The sequence below is a fragment of the Papaver somniferum genome, unplaced genomic scaffold, assembly GCF_003573695.1.
Source record: "Papaver somniferum cultivar HN1 unplaced genomic scaffold, ASM357369v1 unplaced-scaffold_21, whole genome shotgun sequence".
Classification (NCBI taxonomy): domain Eukaryota; kingdom Viridiplantae; phylum Streptophyta; class Magnoliopsida; order Ranunculales; family Papaveraceae; genus Papaver; species Papaver somniferum.
This window is the reverse complement of record NW_020631041.1, coordinates 14,432,627-14,449,190: the sequence shown is the minus strand read 5'-3', so window position 1 is coordinate 14,449,190 and position 16,564 is coordinate 14,432,627. Positions and strand designations below refer to the sequence as shown.

Sequence of the window (16,564 nt, the reverse complement as noted above, 5' to 3'; positions counted from 1 at the left end):
AAATCGATCCAGAAGATAAGTTTAATCTCCTATTATACTTTCTATTTAATCGATTCTAATGTATGAACATGATTGGAAGTTTTTCTAGAACTGTTTATATAGAAAGTGTTGTAGGTAGTTGTTGCCGCAAAAAAGAATTAGAAGTTGGGAAGAATGTTTGTTCCCATGGGAAGGCGTTGATGTCGTTTGCCAAGGGTTTGAGTGGATTTATGTTGCTGTGGACGTTTGAGTATTGTTTCTTGTAAGGGGTTGATAGTGATAATCTGCATATGCTGAGAAGAAGGTAATGGTGCAGATGGTAAGATATCCGGTGTTGGTAATGACTGGGTTATGCAAAAGAAATTGGTAGAATGGTTTGAGGTGGTCGCTGTGGAGAAGCAGGGAATGGTTGGTGGTTAATGTAGGAATGATGTTGCAGCTGTGTTTGAGTAGTTTGATGATTGAGTGGCTGTGGAGAAGACAACACAGGGGTGCTGTGGTTGGATTTGAATTCGAATTCAGGGACAAATGAAGATGGTGCTTAGGTGGTGGTTTGTACAGAACTTGGGGTTTAGTATGGGTCTGAAATTGAGTACAAGTGAAGGGTTCTTGAATGATAAGGCAGGAATGGGATTCAATCAACCAGGGTTTATGGTGAATTTATACTGCACTGCGAAGCTGGGTCCTGATGTTGGTTGGTAACAATGGAATCTGGATGGGTGTTGACTGGTTTTAACTGCTATGTGCAGAAATAAGTAAATGAAAAGCTTAGTTTCATTGAGTTTAAGCTTATAAACTTGGAGGTAATTACTGAATTAATGACCAAGGATTTTTGAGAATTATGATGTTATGACAGCTTATGTTGTTCTCTCGCAACTGAGATATACTCCCTCCGTCCCACTCCTAAGTGACCTATTTGAAATTTGCACAATTTTTAAAGCAAGCAAGGAAGATATTACTTTTAAGCATTTTTTACAATTATACCCTTATGAATAATAACTATCGAAATTTAGAAATGGTTTACCTCTCAAAATACTCCACGGATGTTCGCAAACTTCATACCATTGAAAAGCATTTTAAAACACCTACGTAACGAATATAAACATGCCTATCAAATTATGCATATTTCGTATATTCTTTATAATTAACTAAAAGGATAATTCCGGAATATCTCATTGTTTAATGATATAGGTCACTTATCATTGGGACAAAATCTAAAATCAAATAGGTCATTTAGGAGTGGGACGGAGGGAGTATTTTGCTTGTCAATTTAGTCTATATCTGGATCTAACTCGAATTTCTTAGGTATATTTCAAATGGTTAAAGATGCTTTTAACCCCTGTTCTGCAATTTTGTAAATTTTATTCATACGCTCTACAAAACTTCACCTGTGAATAGAACAAAGGGCGTATATACTGCTGCATCAGCTAGCCAGCAGAACTTGGGAAACATTTTGATGAAATTTAATCGTTACTGTTAAAACAGTTTTGTAGTTAAGAAAGTGTTTGGGTCAATTTCAGTCGAAGCGTGGTGGCTGTAATGGTTGTATGTGTTTGATGGATGGATTGCAGGTGGTTATGTCATGCTAAATTGCAGCAGCGAGATGGAGTTCTTGATATCCTCATTTTTGAAGTGCCACGTGTCAACTAGTGGTGATGTGTACATGGCCACGTGGACAGAAGCTGTACACATGAGATACATATCGATATGAGTTATATAATGGAACTCATTGAGTTGGAGAACTGAAATATAAGTTGAAGGACATAAAAGTATTTTTCCAGTATTTTAACGGTGCCATAAAACTACATAACTGCTGTTAGCCGTTTTTTCAATAAAACGGTCAAAACCGACCTACATTTGTAAAATTTTAAAAAGCGGACCTATGATTGTAACCTTGAAAAAAAACAGGCCTATATCTGTTTTTTCACCCCAAACAAAAACAAGTGGCCATTTCCAATAAAGATGAGGAATGGTTCGACAGAGAATACAGAAATAAGCAATATCAAGGTAGCAATCAGGGGAATAACCAAGAAAGAAAGTACAACAACCAAGGAGGAGGGTATAATCACGATTCACAAGGGATGGTATAATGACCCGAGATCTGGAGGGCGAAAACAAGGGTTCAAAGAGATAAAATTTCCTAGGCTTAACACGACAATCGACAAAATTTGGGAGTCAGTCGTGTTAACTGAAGAAATTCCAGTTCTAGGAAGGCAATGAAACCCCCTCCTGGGCCTCAGAATCATGAGTTATGTTCGTATCACGGGTTTCACAGCCACACAACAGCTAATTGCAGGAATGTCCAAAGGTTAATACTTCATACAGCAAGGACGACTAAACCATTTCTTAGAAGCACCACTTTTCCCACCACCACCGATTCTGCAGGAACATCAACCACAGACACGACAGCGGGGACAAGTGTATCGCATAGCAATAGAAAGAGATGCTCAGCATTTGTAATGCAATTCAATTATTCATTCAGTAAAGAATATCGCAGAGTTCCACGAGAAGGTTTTAAGCAGAGTGCATAAAAGAGATTATGACGGCAACGAGATTCTTAGTGTCACAAAGGCTTCAATTCTCAACGATTGGCAAAAACAGCCAATCACATTCTCATCTGAGGAAGCTCGAAATGGAGGAAGATAACATACGGATCCTCTCGTGGTCACGATGACTAAAGGCCAAAGTTACAAATGGGAAGACGATATCACAGTAAAGAAGAATAAATTTCCAATAGACAGAATCCCCGTGGATATAGGAATTTCAGTCCACATCTTATTCTATCATACCTGCAAAACTATGGGGTATTCAGATTTAGAACTAATTCCATCTGTTTATAACATATATGGGTTTAATGAAATAACTTCAAAGCCGAAAGGCGAGATAGTGATGAATATCCTTGCGGGATTGTTAGATACAGAAGTTATACTATGTGTGGTGGACATTGAATCTCTCTACAATGCTCTTACTGGGAGGTCGTGGATTCACATAATCAAAGGGGTAACATCAACTTGGTACTAGTGTATCCGATTCCCAATGCCTATTGGGATAGGATAAATACCATGAGATGCTAGAGAAGCCAAAGTCTGCAATAAGAAAGATGTACGTAACTACGAAGGGAAAACAAGAAAGAAGGCAGAGCAGAAAAAGAAAGCTCTGGGAAGATAAGACGGAGGAAGAACTCTTGTGAAGAGTAAAAATGTATCAGTGAAATAATAAAGGAAATATATTATGTAGTGATAAAGAAAAGTGTTTTAATGAGAGTGGAATATTTTCTAAAAAATGAAGAATGCGTATCGGCGATAAAGCACCTAAGTGAGCACGGAAAGTGCAAAAGAATACAATAAGACCTTCAACAACAAGGCAAAATAATATCTTATAAAAATTTATATTTAAAACCTCGCTAGGAGGCTAGGTACCCAATTTTTGGAGTGCACCCTGGTTCGCACAAAAATGCAAGAGGCAACAATAACACCTATCACACGTCATATTGGGTAAACCCTAATATATGGATTAGGGAAATCAAACTTGGTTCATGAGATAGGGGCGACACAAAAGCCTATCCGTCAGGAATCGTTGAGCAAAAAACTCGGCGCGATATCTGGCATGGGGTATAAAAACATGTTTCAGTTAGACATAGTTCTGGCAGTGATACATCCGGTCCCATAGAAACCCCACTTAGGGTGTGATCTCGTAACCAAGAGCCTCATCGGCGAAGGGATAAGAGATCACGATAACAGTGATTGTCGGCATAACATGACGGGAGGAGCCCAACTACATCAGTTAGGGGTAATGTTCCTCGAAGGTGAAGTCAAGGGGAATATAAAGGGACGGCACCCACCATTAGGGATCTCCTGAAAATTAAGGGAAAAATGTGGATACAAAATATCGTCTCGCCATATTCAAGAAAATTAAGGGCACGACAAATAGAAATTGTCACTATGACTAGATAGCGATAGGGGTTGACGATGAAATAAACACGATAAAGATGTATCACGATAAGAATGTGGATCAGACCATGATGATCAGTCGAACTCAGCACGAACATCTCGACGATAAAGACAAAGATCACATGAAAAGCGTGATATCAGTGCGATAAGATCATTGACCTTGGATTATGCGATAAGCAGACAACAGATAAAGGGTATGGCCGAGTTTGTAGGGTATGAAATCATTTTATTAGATGTCATCCAATATGTAAAAGACCTATATAAGGGGGGAGAGGGCTATGTAGAGGGTAATGAGGTTATTTCTAGTCCAAGTGATAGTTTGGTGAGAAAAGTTGTAAGAGTGAATTAGGGTTTGTGTTCTTTGAGAAACATCTCCACCTCTGTGTATAAACCTTATGAGAAAATAATAAAATGGCTTGAATCTTATCCTTTTCATTAGTTTTGGTAAGTTTGAGTGTGAGTAATCATTTAGGTGTAGTCGTAGGATTTCCTGCGGCTACAATCTGATTCGTAAATTAAAAATTGTCCAACCAGGATATCACAAGTTCAAACATCAATATCATGTTGTAGGAATTTAGGCCTATGCGTTTGCAGCTTATCTATATGTACACGCTCCACGTTTACCGATTCACGAGGGTAAAAATTATTTGGTTTAACTGGTTCTTTTAAGTCTAAGTTGTATGGTTTATGATGGTTTATACATTGGTGTTATTGCAATGAACGAATCTCTCTATATATTTGAAATTGTTAGGCTTAGTGTTATCGGTAGTCAAGGTTCAGGGCTTGACACGTCAACTTGAATCAATGATAAGTGCATAATTAATATGATTTTAGTTTCCATTCCATACTTGTTTTAGCTATTATTCTTGCATGTATTCGTATTATTACTATTGTTTCTCTTACTTTCCTCTAATGGGTGAATCATCCAAAAAGGAGCTACAAAGTGCTGAAAAGAGCTAGGAAGAGAAGTATTCCAAGTATCCAAGTGCCCAAATCCAAGAGAAGAGGAAGAAGTGCGACGAAAAAGAGCAAAACGCTCAAAATCAAGAGAAGAGCCAAAGACCGATCTTAAATCATTTAAATTAAGGATTTTTCATCACCATTTTGAATAGAATTGAAATATAAAAATAATGCAAAAATAATGAGGTCATTCCGAGTTCGGACGAAGAAGTCGTGACCAAAACAAGCATTTATCGAATACCGAAGACAGTAAAATATGCAAACGGGTACGCATACTAAAATTCCGAAATTTTCTGCTGGAATTTGAGGTACGCATACCGGTACGTATACCTTAAGGAGTATAAAAACGTGTATGCATACTTGTGAAGGCCTAAGGTCGCGGTTAGGGTCTTTATGTCGTATTTTAGGGTCGGGTTCTTGAACCGAACTAGTTACTTGATGGCCAAGCAATGTAAACCTATAAAAATAGGTATTAGGCCTTTCACATAAATCGAATATCATCTGATATCACAAGTTATCCATCAAAAACCTATCACCATTATTCATCATCTTTGTAATATGAGTAGCTAAATCCTTTGTTGATTAAGGATGAATTCAATGTTCTAAGCGTGAAGCTTTATTAATAATACAAATCTATTGAGAGTTTTCATCATCATCGTTTGTCTTTTCCATATCTAGGGTTTATGAGTGATTCTTAGATTGATTTGGGATGCATACTAGATTAGTCTATTGATCGTTCTATTGCTAGTAGAAGTTATGAGATAAGTAATCGTCTATTAACTCTCTACACAAGTAGAAATCGCGAGACCTTGCAGAGGGATTATGTGGAGCAATGTGTCTGAAGAAAACACCATCAAGTAAACCTTGATCTAAGAGTTTAACTACTGGGATCAACCTAAATTCACAAAGCTTAAGGCGTTCGATTGGATTACACCTTGAGTGATCTACTACTTGGTGGTTCGTTGGGTAGAATCTGTTAGTCGAGAACTTCCGTATCCAGTGATTGAAGGAGTTTTGGGGATAACACTGATCTAGCTGTTATTCCATGGTTGGTGATGAATGGTTCTAACGGAAGATAAATAAGTATTATAATCCTGCTATCGCAGTAACGTCGAAGGATTCCTTAATCATCCCTTTCTTCTTATTGTATCTTTATTTATCTTAAAACCAATCCCCCTTTGTGAGTTACTTTATTTTGCTGATACAAATAATCTGTCAATTACACAGCTCTCTGTGGGAACGATCTCTTACTACCGGTATATTACCAGTTAATTAGTGGGAAACATATTTACGAATTTGTTGTGCCTACGACAACGCATCAATCAACGACCAAGTTCTATCGTGATTTAAATTTGAATCAAGATAGCGCCAAACCATTTTGGTGCCAAAAAATTTGAGCTATGAGATTTTAAATTCTAAAATAGAATCTGATGGATGATATTTAAAGCGCCAATGATTTGGCACAAAAAACTTAACCATTAGATTTTAATTTGTAACATAAAATCTGATAGTTGAATTTAAAGCGACTAATGGTTTAGCACAAATAGTAAGTTCTCCGGCACAAAACCATTGGGCGTCGCAGAGTTCATTACAGATTTCTTTCACACTATTGCTTGAACGCAATATAGTAGAGTGGGTTTTCGCTACACTTTTGTCCAACGATAACACTAGGCCTTATAGTAGTGTGGATCTTGAATCTTGACCAACGATAACACTTTGCCTTATAGTTTTCTTGTTATATTCAACGATAACACTAAATTTGAACTATGGTCATTGGGTTAGATGGTTCATTGGTCGACTTTTTCTTCTTATATCCGGATTCAATGTTCTAAGGGAAGTGATTTGGGTTCAACGATATTCATATTTGGGTTCAAAGGGAATGAAACATCGCACCAGATAAATAATGTTCGCTTCCTTCAATTAAAGGCGAATTTGCGACCCCTTAGTTTAGATATTTATTTAGACTTTTATGAAATCTATTGAGATATATTTGTTCAATTTTGGATTTTTATTAAACTAGTTTTTATTAAGATAGTTATATATCCATTGAGATATATCCATCGTGGAATAGGTCAAGGACCTCAGGCCTATAAGTTTAAAAGGTACCATCTATAAAGTCATCTCTAAAGTGTTAGCGGAGAGGTTAAAAACGGTGCTCCCCAAGCTCATTTCTAAGAAGCAAACGACTTTTGTTAAAGGTAGACAAATCTTGGACAACATTTTGATTGCTAATGAGTGCATGGACTCAAGACTCAAATCCCAGATTCCAGACATTATTTGAAAAATCGATCTCAAGAAAGCCTTCAACAACGTTAAATGGTCCTTTGTAGATGAGGTTTTGGTTAAAATGGGATTCAATGCAACTTGGAGGATGTGGATTGCTTGCGGTATCAAGTGTATTCCCTTTTCTATTCTTGTCAATGGTTGCTCGTGCGGCAGATTTACTATCCATAAAGGATTACGCCAAGGTGATCCTCTCTCACCCATCCTATTTCTTTTTATTTCTGAAGTTTTAACTACTATGTTCACAAAGGCGAAGGAGGTGGGTTGGATGGGTGGATTTGAAATTAAGGAAAACGAAACTAAAATTAGTCATTTTGCAGTTTGCCGATGATACTTTAGTTTTTCTAGATGCGGACATTAACCAAATCACATATCTCAAGCACAATCTTCTTCTTTTCGAATATGCTTCGGGTTTGAAAACTAACTTTAGTAAAAGTAATATTTTTGTTGTTGGCGATGACGTATTTAACTTGGAAAACTTAGCTAAAGTCTTTGGGTGTTCAGTTGTGGCTTTTCCATCAACATATTTAGGTCTTCCGTTAGGAGAGAAATACTTATCTTGCTCTAAATGGGATAGGATTATCGAATTTTGTAAGATCAAGCTAGCATCATTGAAAAAGGGTTTTCTATCCAAGGCTGGTAAGCTTACTATTATAAGAATTGTGCTTATCAGCATTCCTGTGTGTACAACTTCTCTCTGTTTATATGCCCGAATAAAGTTATTTCTAAAATCGAGAAAATCTTCCGCGATTTTCTGTGGTATGATATGGATAATAGAAAGAAGCATCATTGGATTTGTTCGAAATGTGTTTTTCAACCATTTAGGAAGGGGGGCCTGGCAATTAGAAGCTTGAAAAAGATGAATAAAAGTTTGCTGATGAAGTGGTGGTGGAGATTTGGTAAGGAAGAACATGCTCTTTGGGCGATAATAATAAAGGAAAAGTATGTGGTAGCTGATTTTGGTTGGAGAACAAAATTAGCCAAAATTCCTTATGGGGTCAGTCTTTGGAGGCATATAGATGATGTCAAAGAGGAATTTTTTAAAAACATTCAGTTTAAAGTGGGCAAATGGGATAAGATTCGTCTATGGGAAGATAAATGGTGTAGCCGCGGTGCGATGTATGAGATCTTCCCTACCCTTTACAATTTGTCTCAAAATAAGCATCAGACTTTGGTGCAATTGCACTCTACAGACGCTACTGGTCTTTCTTGGAACCTTGGACTTACTCATAGAAAATTCTCAGATATAAAGATTGAAGAATTATATGTTTTATTCTCTCACCTGGATGCAAGTGGTTTCTCTCCTGATGAAGAAGACTCCTTGGTGTGGGTTGGAGATAGATCTGTGAAATTTTCACTTAAGTCTGCTTACATTGCTGCTTCATCACAATAGGTTGGTGTTCAAGACTTTCCTTCTCGCGGAGTTTGGTCTAGGTTATGGCCGCACAAAGTTTCTTACTTTCTTTCGCAGAACGTATTAAATAGGCTCCAACTATGGATAATCTGCATAAGCATAACATTAATCTTATTTTCCTAGTGAGAATCAAGTAGTTAATCTCTGTTGCTTTTGTAAAACTTCTCCTAAGTCGAACCGCCACATTTTTTTATCATGCTCCTTTGCGCAGGAAGTTTGGTTGCCTTTCTTTGTTGCTGCTTGTATTTATATAAATCCTTTTGGGGCTACCATGGAACTCATTAAGAGCTGGAAATGTCCTAACCTCACTACTCGTGGTAAAGAGATATGGAAGAGAATCCAACTGCTGTAATGTGGTGTCTGTGGTTGGAGAGAAATGATAGATCATTTAACCTCAAAGAGAAAAAGCCTGAAGATATTGTCACTGAAATTAAGATTAAAGCTTTTCATTGGGCTTCCAAGGCTAGTTGTATGAGGGATCTTTCAGTTAGTGATGTTATTGTTATCTGGGTTGATATATTCTTAATTAGGTCTGTCTAGTGTAAGTTCTTTTCCTTTTCCCTTCGTTTTTGGGTTGTTTTTTTGGCTTTCACCTTGTTTTCTTGCTGCAGTTGTTGTTCTCTTGGGGGTCTGTTGTTGTGGTCTTCCTAACATCTTTCCTTTCTTTATAAAATTTATTTTTTACCGAGCAAAAAAATAAATTTTATTAAACTAGTTATATATAAGGGGAAATTAGGGGGAGACCCAAAAAAATAATATTCTCATTCTCAGGCCCACAATTAATTTTAGGTACCGTGACACCCATATTTATATGAAATTATTAAAAATGTATGCATGACGGATTATGCATCCGCATGACGGGTTATGCATCAGGGGTATAATTGGTAACGCAAATTGGATATAACATATCTAAAAATCCGCGCCTTGGAATTTTACAAATTTTATATCTTTGGAAATCTTTTTAAGAGAGCTACGCAACGAGTACAAACAAGAATATCAAATTTTTGTTTTTCACGAAAAAATCGGAGGTGATCATCATTTTAGGTAAAATTTTCGAAAACTTGATACATAACCATTATGCAGCCACCAAAAAAGATGCATAACACATTCTGCGGACGCATAACGAATTATGCAACCATTTTCTCCACTGCGTAACAAATTATGCATATGCATAACAAAGTTATGCATCTATAACAAGTTATGTAACCATTATTTTGATTAATTTTAGTGCGTACATAAAAGAATTTGATGCATAATGCACTATGCATCCATATTTATGGATGCATATCAGGTTATGCATTTATTTCTCGATGCATAAAAGATTATGCAACAATTTTCTCGATGCATAATGCATTATGCAGTCATATTTTCGGATGCATAATAGGTTATGCATCCATTTTCTCGACTGCATAACATGTTATGCAGATATTATTATAGGTACATAACGTGTTATGCAGTCTATTTTTTTTATTGGTTTCAATAGTAACAAACATCCACGACTTTACTGTGAGCATTGTAACAAAGTAGAACATACAAAATATATGTGTTATAAAATTCATGGGTACCCGAGAAAAGCTAAGGAATGTACTACACTTGTTTCATCTTCTCAAAATCCATATATAGATACTGCAACATCAAGTTCACCTTCTCCATTGTTCAACCCCACTCAAGAATAATATTCGCTACTGGCTATGCTTCCCACTAATGTTAGTATGGAAGATTCCCTTAGTGTAAGTTTAGTGGATTGGTAGGGTAATATTTTCAACGACCTGGTCAAAAGGTAACATCATTCATAATGTACACAACAAGCTAGCAACTATACCAATTTAGTGTAAGTTTGGACTGTTACGTTTACGTACCAAACCACTGCATCTCTCTCTGCATTCGCAAAGTGACCGAGTGAAGCTGAGACGAAGGTGACAACTTGGCAGCTAAATTGCACAATCACTTATACTGTATTCCACCAGTACTAAATAGTAATCACCAGATCTTCCCAAAACAACATTACTAATTCATTCCATTCGTGAATTCAACTCCACAGTGATAGCATAATACCCTTGTCTTCCATCACCGAGCATCAGTGCCAGTAATCAGTCAATTCTAAATTCAAAACTTTCATCGCTCTTTATAATCAACAGCCACGCCACTGTAATATCTGCTCCATTCCCTAGCCAAGACCTTCCAAGTAATTGCCATCACCATCTCAAAGCACTCTCGACTGAAATATGGAGGCACTGTATCTCTTTGCCGTACACTCTGCTTTGAACACCAGTCCAGACAACCATCAGTTCATCCACCACCGCCATTTTCTAATTTTCCTTACTAACAGCAGCACCATCTCACAAAATCATCTTCTTGTTCTCGGAGTAAAGCTCAAACAAAACCCATTTCCTATAATTTCAACTGCGACCACAATTCTGTCCGAATCACACACTCGTATCAACTGTTGCTCAAACAAGATCCTTACTCACCTTTGGAAGAGTTTATGATCGATTCTTTTAATGTTGCTTCTTCAAAATTTCTCCAATCATAATTGAGATCTAAAGCCTGGTATCGAAAATTCCAAATCAAAACCAAAACCTAAAAACAAAAAGTCGAATCAGTCTGAACTAAATTTGAACGAAGAAGAGAAAAATTGATGAGAATCAAAAGTTGGAATCTCTGGAACTTGGAGAGAATCTCAATTTGAAACGAAATCTACATCTTCTAATTTATTCTCGCCTCTCCCCGTATCTTTTTCTATTTAAAAATAATGGATCTCCTAATAATTTTTTCTAAATAAATGGATGCGCCCGCGAGGTTTTTGGACGGTGGGTTTCACAGTGAGAAGAATTCTAAAAATGGGTGTGGCTGTAGTTTCCACTATATATAATCAGGGGCGGAACTATGCACAGGCTAGCCCTGGCCTAAGCCACCCCTAGGGGGAAAAATTGTTTACATAGTTACTAAAAGACAGCCCTTTTTGGTTCAAGCCCACGTACTCCTAAAGCCAAGCCAGGGTAAAAATCAAGAGCCGAGCTAGGGTAATATCAAGAGCCAAGCCAGCCCTCAGCAGCCAAGGTAAAAATCAACGCGAGAAAGAAGAAACATGTTGTTTTTTTTTGCTTCTGTTGGCGGGAGAAAGAGAGAAAAAGAAAAGAAGAAACCCTAGGTACCATTTTAACAGGTAAGGTTACTGATTACTCAACTGATTTGATATGATCTAATGGGATACAGATGAAACATTTATCAACTTGCTTGATTATTTTCATGAAAAGGACAAGTGATTTGATGTTATCTTGGGTTTGTTAATTGAAACTTAGGTGATTTTGCTGATTTGACGTGATCTAATGGGTTAAGGATGAAATTTTATCAAACTTAATTGCTTTCTTTCATGAAAAAGGTATGGGGTTTTCTTAATTTTAGGTTAATTTCACTTGGGTTTATGTAATTGAAAATTTGAATGAAATTTTAGGTTTAATCTTTGATGTTTTTTTCAAAAAGAAAAAATCTTTGATGTTATAAGTGAATGTGAATCCGTGATTATCAAATTAGGCGACTTAGTTGACAGGATTCATGGGAATTGAATGTTGATGGTGTGAGTCCTGATTGTGATTGTTTTTTTTTTTTGGCTAAGAATTTTTGAAATTTTTTGGTTTGTATAACAGAAGTATGCACATCAACACTCTGATTTTTGTGAATTATGATGCGAATCCCATGCTCCATTTTGCATAAAGGTTCAGTATCTTGGCTTGATATTCAGGACCGCCTGATTACACACATAGAGATGGAAAAGATTGTGTGCTAGCTTCTTGCTACTTTGTATAGGTCAATGTTTGCTTATGTATGACAAGTAGAAATGTAGAGGATAGTAGTGTTTACATTTTTATCATATATATATTATTAAATAAACTAAAATTGCAGGTTGATAGGATACGATGCTGACTCTCCGTCCACCAGTGAGACTTAAATGAGGAAGATTGGAAGCGTTTTACCAGCCTATACCTGAAGAAGCTGAATCGGAATCGTTTGCTGGTAACATTGAGCTTGATGAAGTTGTCCACATAGTTGAACCCGAAGATTTTCTCACCCAAAGAACTCAATTAGAAGAAGTCAGACCCTCAGGAAAAGATCGTTACAGGTTACAAGTAATTTTATTTTTGTCTATCTTTACTGTCTCTTTGAAGTAATTTGTGTCATTGTGTGAACATTATTGCTTGGTTGTTTTTGTTTGCAGTTGTGATATGTGCTCAGAAACCCATACAAAATTTACTACAATTGTCTGGATTGGTTACTGGAAGTTCAGAAATTCTGCAACTGTCCTCGACTAGGTAATCCTCTTTTATTTTTTGCAGCCCAAAAAAACAAATTCTTACAAGTGTGCATAAAAATTTTCCAAGCCCCCCCTAGTCCTCAATCCTGGTTCCGCCCCTGTATATATTTGATTGAATAGAGGTTGTTTAGAATATGCTTATGTCCGGGTTTCCACAAGAACCTCCGGCGAAGCTATGGTACCATTGGTTGATAATGTTATATCCTACAGTTGCATGATGCACTATGTGATCTGGACCGCTGAAAGTCTATATGCATTATGCACATTATCTTCCACAATACTGAAACAAAAGCTCCACAACCACAAACACTAAAAGCATTTATTTATTTATTTTGAAGCGAAGGTATAAATTTTATGGAAATTAAAAAGAATACTACAAACCCATTATAAGTAGTCTCGATACCCAGCCCCGTTAACTATTTCTATCAACTGAAGCTTCTCAGTAGTTCACAAGATCAGTAAACGAAATCAATCTAAACCAGTTTCTAATTGAACCCCATTGAAACACTAGTCTCTTAACCTCAATAATGATCTAATCTTGTTGCCTGGCACGTTTATTGGCCATAATTAGTGTATTTCTCTGGAGCCAAATGGCCCAAGAGATTGCATAGGGCATCATCCTCCAGATATTTTTGGCAACCGTCCTATGTTGTGTGGATCTCCATGGATCAATCTGATCTCTAATATTGTCTTTATGCACCCATCCACAAACAGTAAAACAGTAATGCTAAACTAGACTGTGAAAGCTAATGCTAGCTCGGTTTTTTTTTTTTTTTGAAGAAAATCCCAAGGAAGAGTAGCCTGGAGGCTGAAACCTAATTTCATCATTTCCTAATAGGCTAGTGATACAAGGGCTCTCCAGACCACAATTAGATTCTCTCTCCAAAATTTGCTCTGGATAAAAAATGGTCAGTATAGAACCACTCAACTGTTAATGTCATAATTTTTATTGTTGTTGAAACATGTGAGTACCATAGTTGATTCAGCGCGTCTTATGCTTAGAAAACCCATGCACTGTTTGGGAAAACTAGTCGGTGGGTGATTGCTTCAAAACAAAATTCATTAGTTTTTTGCTTGGTTATTGATTTTGATTCCTTCTAAAATCGATCAAATATTTATTTATATTTTCGATTCCTCGTAAAAGCAATCAAATAAATATAAATACAATTGAAAAATGATTTCCCTATTGTTGCTTCTCAAAAAATAATCTAGTTTTCAGTTTGAACGAATCATTTGTGCAACATATCGGGCGTGGCATCTGCAGTTCAAAACACATTATTAGTGTTAAAACTAAAATCAGTGAATATAAATATATTTTTGTGTTTTTTAATAGGTCTAAGTAGGTTATCTAAGAAGGATTGCATATGCCTTCTTCTTCTATAAAAAGACAAGATTTTGATCACATAATCCACCACTTCAAGTTACAAAGTCAGTCATAATCATGGTGTCTTTTATGAGTTTCCGAGTACGGTTGTTGCTTATCTTTGCAGTTCTTTCTCTGACTGCATACTTGGGTAAACTATCTACTTTTCTTTTTCATGCGATTATATTGCCAAACTGTCTGTTATTAAGTTGTTTCCTTTTTCTTAAATATTTGTAGATGTGGCATCAGCACAATGTCTCCCTGGGCAAAGGTTTTTGAAGAGATTCCCAACCTTATGTGGTTTATGTAATGGCAAGTGTAATTTCAAATGTAACATTTTTGCGGGTGGCCAACCAGGTAATGGTATTTGCACCGGAGGTGGTCTGGGCATGTGCACATGTTGTTGTGGAAGAGCGAATCCCCCAAAACCAGTCCCAGCCAAATCCCCGCCACCGCCATCACCACCTCCTCCATCTCCACCACCGCCGCCACCATCACCCCCTCCTCCATCTCCACCACCGCCGCCGCCATCACCACCTCCTCCATCTCCACCACCACCACCTCCATCACCACCTCCTCCATCTCCACCTCCATCTCCACCACCGCCATCCCCACCTCCGCCTCCGCCTCCACCTCCAACAGCTCCAGTAGGTTTTTGCAGTGCCGGTCAGACTTCTGAGGTGTCTCCCATGACCGATTGTAGTGGCTGTACAAGAGCATATTGTGCAACTAAATGTCCAGGAGGCCAAGCTTCAGTGAAGAAAGTGGGCGGCTGCAATGACATTTCAAAAGCATGTAGGTGTTGTTGCAGTAGCAGTACCCTCTCATCATCTACTAATGCTCTTCGTACATCGTTATTCACAGCAGCACAGTGAATAATGATTTTCAGTAAAACAATCACGTACGTAATAAAAATAAGAAGTCTGTGTTTTTATTGAGTTTGTTTAAGCATGTAGTAGCTAGCCAGTGAGTGATCTGTATTTTTCATCTTACATTGATGTATCAATCGCAGATCAGAAAACGACATCTTTTCATTTACAGGCCTCTTAATGCCCTGATTTTTAATTAATTAGGCAATACGTCTTCCGAATAGCTTGCACAACTTGCATTGATTGCAGATCCCAAAATGGTTCATCCAGCATCGTCAATTCCTTAATTTGAACGCAAGCGCATTAACATATCTTTCTTATCCTATGAACCCATCATTAGGAGGAAAAATATAGCAACAAACACACACAAGTTCAAATTGTGAAATCTGTTTTGAGGCATACTCATTTTTTTTTTGAGGCATACTCATTCATTATACCATCTAGGGTGGGTTGATAAGGGGTGTCTAAAGGTAGCATAATTACCTATATATCCTTAAACAATTTAAATTACTAGAGTGTTCTTATCCTCAAAAACCTAAAATCAAAATAAACTTTAAACTCAAACATCTTGGACTCCAATTCAATCAAGGAATTGATCAAGCAAAGCAAACACGAATCGAAGTGAGCGATGTTGGAGTGCGAAATCCAAATCTCAATTGCTCTTAGATGTATTTTAGAATGTATGTGTAACAAACCCATCTTGTTTTTGATTGATTTTAGTTTGTTTGATGGATATAATATGATTTCAAAGATGAAATTAGGTTTTCCGAAGATCAGTTCGGCTGATCTTGGAGTATTAATTTTGAGCCGAACCTAGTGTATGATTTAGAGAAACACTATGCTCGGCTAATTCGACTTTGCTAGACTTTGTTCGAATCAGCCGAACCAAAATTCATCAGTTACAGAGTGAAGTTCGGCTGATAACTTTTCAGACGAACCTCAGTTTTTTGAAAATATACCTAGGTGCGGCTGATAACTTGTCAGCCGAACCTAGGCATATTTTCAAAAAACTGAGGTTCGGCTGAAAAGCTATCAGCCGAACTGTTCATCCGTTCAGTAGACCTGGGTTTTAAAAATTCAATTTTTTGACAGATTCAACTTATAAAAAGAAATTAAACCTCGTATAGAAGTCTACCTATGATTTGAATCACACATTGTGGTCACTTCTAATCACTAAAATCTCAAAATTCAAAACCCAAGTTTTTTTTTCACTTCTTCTTCTTCCTCTCAAAATCCCAACTCTCTCACATAAATTTGATTTATCTACTAATTCACCACTAAGAATTTAATTTTAATCAATCCTTAAAGTTCCTAGCTAATCAAATCTAATCATAATCATTAACACCAATTATGTAAGGGTAGTTATGCCATTATCAAAAAGGGTGGATAAGGGATGATGTTGTTTTTTATTTAGTGACCCTATTTTGGCATTAT

General features: G+C 37.0%; 1 protein-coding gene across 2 annotated transcripts; it reads left to right on the top strand.

Annotated features, from left to right (window-relative positions):
• Nucleotides 1-11,666: 11,666 nt before the first annotated feature.
• On the top strand, nt 11,667-15,330 carry LOC113340279 (leucine-rich repeat extensin-like protein 3). Of its 2 annotated transcripts, XM_026585484.1 has the most exons (6): nt 11,700-11,752; nt 11,889-11,968; nt 12,490-12,706; nt 12,803-12,896; nt 14,232-14,412; nt 14,499-15,330. In XM_026585484.1, the coding sequence occupies exons 5-6, from the start codon at nt 14,340-14,342 to the stop codon at nt 15,134-15,136; spliced, it is 711 nt and encodes a 236-aa protein (XP_026441269.1). In that variant the 5' UTR covers nt 11,700-11,752; nt 11,889-11,968; nt 12,490-12,706; nt 12,803-12,896; nt 14,232-14,339; the 3' UTR covers nt 15,137-15,330. The 2 variants fall into 2 exon arrangements, with proteins under 2 accessions (XP_026441270.1, XP_026441269.1); XM_026585485.1 differs by lacking the exon at nt 11,889-11,968 and having other exon boundaries at nt 11,667-11,752.
• Nucleotides 15,331-16,564: the final 1,234 nt, after the last annotated feature.